This window comes from Amaranthus tricolor, chromosome 8 (genome assembly GCF_026212465.1).
Source record: "Amaranthus tricolor cultivar Red isolate AtriRed21 chromosome 8, ASM2621246v1, whole genome shotgun sequence".
Taxonomy (NCBI): Eukaryota; Viridiplantae; Streptophyta; class Magnoliopsida; order Caryophyllales; family Amaranthaceae; genus Amaranthus; species Amaranthus tricolor.
In genome coordinates this window covers 31,655,333-31,661,749 of record NC_080054.1, presented here as the reverse complement: position 1 = coordinate 31,661,749, position 6,417 = coordinate 31,655,333, and the positions used below count along the sequence as shown (strand labels likewise).

General features: G+C 32.1%; 1 protein-coding gene across 1 annotated transcript; it reads left to right on the top strand.

The window, feature by feature from the left end:
* Positions 1-2,523: 2,523 nt before the first annotated feature.
* On the top strand, positions 2,524-6,395 carry LOC130820996 (protein NRT1/ PTR FAMILY 2.13-like). Its single transcript, XM_057686585.1, has 4 exons — positions 2,524-2,849; positions 4,148-4,365; positions 4,479-5,089; positions 5,204-6,395. Exons 1-4 carry the CDS (start codon positions 2,666-2,668, stop codon positions 6,078-6,080), a joined length of 1,890 nt encoding a protein of 629 aa, XP_057542568.1. The 5' UTR covers positions 2,524-2,665; the 3' UTR covers positions 6,081-6,395.
* The last annotated feature ends 22 nt before the right edge of the window (positions 6,396-6,417 follow it).

Genomic DNA, 6,417 nt, shown 5'->3' with positions numbered 1-6,417 from the left:
TACGTTGTTGAACTCTAAGTGAGGTTTCAAACTCAAGTGGGTGAATTTGCAATGATGATAGCTTTTATTAATGTTTTGCTGATTTATGAAAATTTAATGAGGTGAAGTTGAGTTTTTGGTTTTTTTATAAATGTTTTTTAAATTTACGTAGTGATTTTTCACTTTTAACTTTTCATGCAGTAAATAAAATATTAAGTTTTTAGTAAAATTAAGTACTTATTTTGACTGGATTTTTAAATATGTGATCAATTAGGGATCACTATGTTTGGTTTTTTTTAAAAAATGACATTATATTGGGTAAAAGTAGCATATAGTTAACAAAAAACCTCTCTTTTTTTACCACATGAAAAAGTTAAAAGTTAAAAGGTCAAGGTCACCATGTAAATTAGAAAAAATATTTGTCTAACACATAAAAAACTGAAAATTTAAAATTACTACATGAAATTTCCCTCAAATTATTTTTAAGTGAGAGGTGTCCAAAAATTGGGCGTCATCTATATTGTTGTATGTGCAATTTTTCATCAAAACTTTGATTTTTTATATTCTTTTACACCTCTATTCACTATTTGAGAAACTCAGATCCTTCATTTATATTGCTTAAAAAATATTTAACGAGATAGTACTACACATCAGTTTCAAAGTGTGACGTGACCACATATTCTTTCACCAAATACTACCTTCTATCCATTTAAAATGAGACATTTTGAATTTGCACTAAAATTAAAGAGGGATGGAGGATCACTTAAAAGTGAATGGAAAACTCTCTTTTTCTATAAAAGACATTGATATTTATGTGTTATTGTATTGTTATAGTAAGGATAAAAGGATAAAAAAATGAAAAAAATAAAAATAGGACATTTTTAGTGAATTGACCAAATATTTAGATAGTAGTGTGCAAGATAGTATAATATGTTTCCTTTAAAGTTGTTTTTTCCTTTTTGTTTCGAATAAATGCAAGAGTACCACCCATTCCACATTCTTTAGAAAAAAAAACAAACATTTCCATTATTTTGGTCCACTATTTTAGTAGAGTAATCATAGAGGCTATTATTACACTAATCATAGATCCAACGTAGTAATATTTCTGTCAGTCACTCAATTTACTTTATTTTTATTGTAGTCTATCTTAATGAATGTAGTTTATGTGTAGGGAAATTTAACATAATAACATCGAATTTTTATAAAATGCTAACGATAATATTTTTGTAAGATTTTTCTATATGACAGCATCTAATTTATGCCTTATTTAACTGCTGTAGTATTTTCTGTTAAATTTTTATCAACTTCCGTTTAATTCACCATTTTAATATTTCTACCATTTTGACGTTTCCGCACCATCCTATTATATTTGATTTTATCTCTTATTTTTAAATATCTTCTTACTCTAATTCACTAATAATTTATTTAATCTTCGCGCCTAATGTAACCTTGTTGAAGAACAAGTGGACAACTATAACCCATTTAATTTAATTTATTATTATTAACTTGCACATGTGAGTAATATGTGGTGGTCAAAGTTTGTTTTAATGATTAAACATAATTTAAGTAGTTTAATAATAAAATTTAAAGCGGAAAAGTATTATTATCACAATCGTTTTACGACTGTCTCATCCATATAATTAGTTCATTTCTTTTATTGATCACTTTAATTTTATAAGTGATCACTTTAACACACTAAATATATATGGATCAACCAAATAAATTTTAGATGTTCTTACTATAAGACCGTTTCATTATTTAAGAATTTATTTGTGTTCTTATTATTATTATTATTATTATTATTATTAATTTATCAAAATAATAATAATAATAATAATAATAATAATAATAATAATAATAATAATAATAATAAGAATAAAATAATAATAATAATAATAATAATAATAATAATAATAATAATAATAATATGTTGTAGGACAAACAAGATAGTTCACCCAAAAGATTAGCCTATTAGGTGAAAGAGCCCATTCGCTTATAAAACCTACACCTATTGCATACACAACAGATGTGAGACGAGTCTCATACCTTGCAATGGACCATAACAATCGACCTCTCATAAGGCCAACGTCTTCGTTGGGTCACGACTGCATTTGTTCACGGTTATGGTGGGTCACGGCTGGCTCTTCCAGGCCGCCCACTCCGCAAGCCACCCCTCTACAGGCCATCCACTTCAAGTCCTACGCTGGTACCATTGTTATAGGACAAACATGAGAGCTCACTCAAAAGACTAGCCTATTAGGTGAGAGAGCTCATTTTCTATTATACACAACCTATAATAGCAAGTCTTGTATGAGACTGTCTCCCATAAAACGAGCTCATACAAACAGCCCATTGGTATTACATACATAAAAATTAAAAACTGAAATTTAAATTGTACAGGGCAATAAATTTATTTTAATTATTAGAACTGACCTAATTGAAGTTATCTTATAGTATAATAATTGAGGTTATTTTAATAATTAGTATAATAATAATTCTATTTCCTAGCCTTGCGTGTATATATAGTGCTATAAATAGTGGCTTCTGGTTGTTATTGCGAATGGCTTTAAGTAAGCTAGCAAGCTATGACTTATTTTCGTCTAGCTTAATTCACACTAAAATAAAAAAAATTAAAATCTAGAGTAAAAGAAAAATATAGAATTAATATAATACTTCTTTTATAATAATGAATAAATTAACAAGTGAGCAAACACATTGTTGTTGGTTATCTTGGTGTTGTTTTCGGAAAGCATCCTCCACAACTTCAAGGCAAGAACTGCAGGGAGCTCATGATGACGGAAAACAAGTTTCTACAGTCAACTACTTTCAGCGAAAACCCGGTGGATGGAAATCTATGCCTTTCATTTTAGGTTTATATTTTACTATTCCCATTTCCCTCTCTTGATTACTTTTTGGAGTGGTTTTTTAATCATACGGACAAACCGAATGAAACGTCAAATTTCTATGAAGAATTTTAGAATCTCAATTATGAGGTTTTAAATTTAGATGTTAAGAAACCAACTCAATTGAAAGTTTAACCTAATGATTGAAGTTTTAAGATATGTTATGTACTTTGATACGCCCCTCACACGAGAGCCCATTGGGCTTGATGCGACACAGACTCTCCGCATACCTAATGTCGAATATTTCAGTTAAATTAAGGGGCAGTTGAGATTTAAACTTATGTCCTCTTGTCGAATTGGCCTTTGATATCAACTCAACTAAAAGCTTAAGCTGATAATTTGGGTTTTATAATATGTTATATACTCTAATATATTTTGCGAGTAAATAAATTCAATTAGTTTATAATAAATTAGTTTAACTAAAAAATTTTTAAACATAAAACATATAACTAGATTTTTAAAAATCACTTGTGTAATTGTGTTCACTCATGAGCTAGGAACAAAGTAAACATGGAACACGTTGAGTACGACGACATAATTAAGGGTGTATAGATGTTGAAGCACATAGTTTGATCTGATCTATATGCTACGTGTACCTTGCATCATGCATGAATCATTATTATAAGTCTAGTTTTTAAGAGTCTATTTGGATGGAAGAAATAGCTAGAAGGTAAAAAAAGGGAGAAATTTGGAGAAAAATAGAAAATTTTGCTTGGCTAATAAAATGGGAGGAAAAAAATTTAAAGGGATCAGATATTTAAGTTTTGTTAATTAAGGTTTAATCTTTTTTTCTTTTCTTAATCTTTCCTTCTAAACAATTTTCTTCCATTCCTTTCTCTTTTCCCCGTTAAGAAATTAACTCAACTGAAAGTTTTAGCATATGATTGAGACCCCAAGATATGTTATATACTCTAACACGCCTCCTCACACAAAAATCTATTGGGCTAGAAGTGTGGATGCGCACATGTACTGATTATTCCACTTTAATTGAGGGGTTGTGGAGGTTCAAACTCGTGACCTCTTGTCACGCTGGCTTCTAATATCATTTCAATGAATTGAAATTTGTAAAGAACATTTACATAGTACTTTAAAAAGTTCGATCCTAAAAGTAATAGATAGCGGGTGGATCTGTGATTAATAATGTACGTGGATAGTGGATAGTGGAGTAGATGCGTATTGCAGATTGTAGATAGCACGCTTAATTAGCAGATAGATAGATAGAGAAATGAATGTTAATTTGTGGAGTGTGGACTGTGGTGGTACAGGAAATGAGACATTTGAAAGGTTAGCATCATTTGGAGTATTAGCCAACTTTATGGTTTATTTACGAAGAGAGTATCATATGGACCAAGTGGATGCCAGTAATGTCATCAACGTCTTTGCGGGTGTCGCTAATTTTTCTCCTCTCCTTGGTGCTTTTCTATCTGATGCCTTTTTTGGCCGCTTTTGGGCTATCGCTTTTGGTTCTTTTGCTGCTTTTCTGGTTAGTCATTTTTAACTTTTACTTTGCTTGCATTATTTTTATATACAACAATAATATCAGAGTCGTATTAATTAATTAATTCAAAAAGATGTGTTTAATAATTTTGACTGCAGGGAATGTTGGCTCTAACGTTAACAGCTTGGATCCCTAGCCTGACACCACACTGGTGCCCATACAATGACAACCTTAATAATCAAAGTCAAACCCAACTACAATTAGGCTCATGCGAGAAGCCCAATGGACTTCAAATGGGTTTCTTAATACTAAGTCTTGGGCTACTCTGTGTAGGGACTGCGGGAATAAGGCCGTGTAGCATACCATTTGGGATGGACCAATTTGATCATACCACAGAAGAAGGGAGAAGAGGTATTAATAGTTACTATAACTGGTATTACACAACTTTTACAGTAGTGGTAATGTTAACTCTCACAGTAGTGGTGTATATCCAAGACTCAGTAAGTTGGGTTTGGGGGTTTGGAATCCCCACAGCACTCATGTTTGGTTCCATCGTCCTCTTCATTTTTGGGATGAAATTATTTGTGTATGTCAAGCCTCAAGGCAGCATCTTCTCTAGCATTTTTCGAGTTTTCATTGCAGCGTATAACAAGCGTCATCTTAAGCTTCCCCATCAAGAAGTCGACAAGGATGCTTACTATGATCCACCACTGCCATCAGGATCAGGAGTAATGAACGAGTCAAAACTTCATCTTACCCATCAATTTAGGTAACTATGTCTTACCCATCAATTTAGCTAATACAAGAAGCTAGTAATTCAATGCCTACGTATTACTTAATTAATTAATTAATAATGTGGACTCTTGATATGGTTGGTTTCCAGCTTCTTAAACAAAGCAGCTATAATACAACAGGGAGAAGTTGGGATAGACCTGAAAGCAACAGCAGCAAGTAAATGGAAGTTAAGTAGCATCCAAGAAGTTGAACAAGTGAAATGTGTGATAAGAGTTCTCCCAATATGGGCATCCGGAATAATTTGCTTCACAGCTGCTGCTCAACAGTATACCTTTGCAGTGTCACAAGCAATGATGATGAACCGAAGTTTGGGTCCTAAGTTCAAAATTCCACCAGGTTCAATCAACGTCATTTCTATGCTTGCCATAGGAATTTGGGTCCCAATCTATGATCGCTTTCTGGTCCCTATCCTCCGAAAGGTTACCAAATATGAGGATGGCCTTACTCTTCTACAACGAATGGGAATCGGTCTGGCTATTTCAGTGTTGTCAATGATTGTAGCTGGCTTGATTGAACAAAAGAGAAGGAATGCCGCAAACAACCACCAAACTATATCAGTCATGTGGTTGGTCCCTCAGCTAGTGATGTTGGGACTTGCTGAAGGCTTCAATTTTATTGCGCAAATTGAATTTTACAACAAGCAATTTCCAGAGAATTTGAGAAGTATTGCAACTTCTATGTTCTTTTGCACTGTTGCTGGATCAAACTATTTGAGCAGTGCTGTGGTGAGTATGGTCCATAATTTGACGGGCAGGCATGGTAAGCCTAATTGGTTAACAAATGATATTAACCAAGGGAGGCTCGACTTCTTTTATTACTTGATTGCTATTATGGGACTCCTCAACTTCCTATATTTTTTAGTTTGCGCCAACAAATATCGCTATAAACCTAGTAACCTAAACTTATTAGATGCCAAACACGATGTCACAGACTTTCACTTGGAGCTTGGTCAAACTAAAAAATAAAAATATAAAATACTCCTACTTATTCCTTGTTCTCGTATCTAACAAACTAGGTTATTAATTATGTCATTTAAATCAATAATAACAGTTATAATACTGTTTCTTAGGATAATCTTTACCTATTTGTCTGTCCTATTGAAATTGTAGTATTACGTAAATCTATGTGAGAGTTTTTCAGAGTAAGCGTTGCAATTTTAATAGGACGGGAGAGTATATATATTGCGTCCAAATGTAATTATCGTAGATTATATTATATAATATTACTGTTAAGATAATTATTATGACAAGACATTACATATATGTTACCATTTGTTTGCATATTATGTAAGTGTGTATAAAT

Excerpts from the sequence above, each read along its gene's own strand:
- LOC130820996 (XM_057686585.1), top strand. The coding sequence starts at position 2,666 with ATGAATAAATTAACAAGTGAGCAAACACATTGTTGTTGGTTATCTTGG. Across the intron at positions 2,850-4,147 it reads ATCTATGCCTTTCATTTTAG|GAAATGAGACATTTGAAAGG; the intron begins GTTTATATTTTA and ends GTGGTGGTACAG. Across the intron at positions 5,090-5,203 it reads CATCTTACCCATCAATTTAG|CTTCTTAAACAAAGCAGCTA; the intron begins GTAACTATGTCT and ends GTTGGTTTCCAG.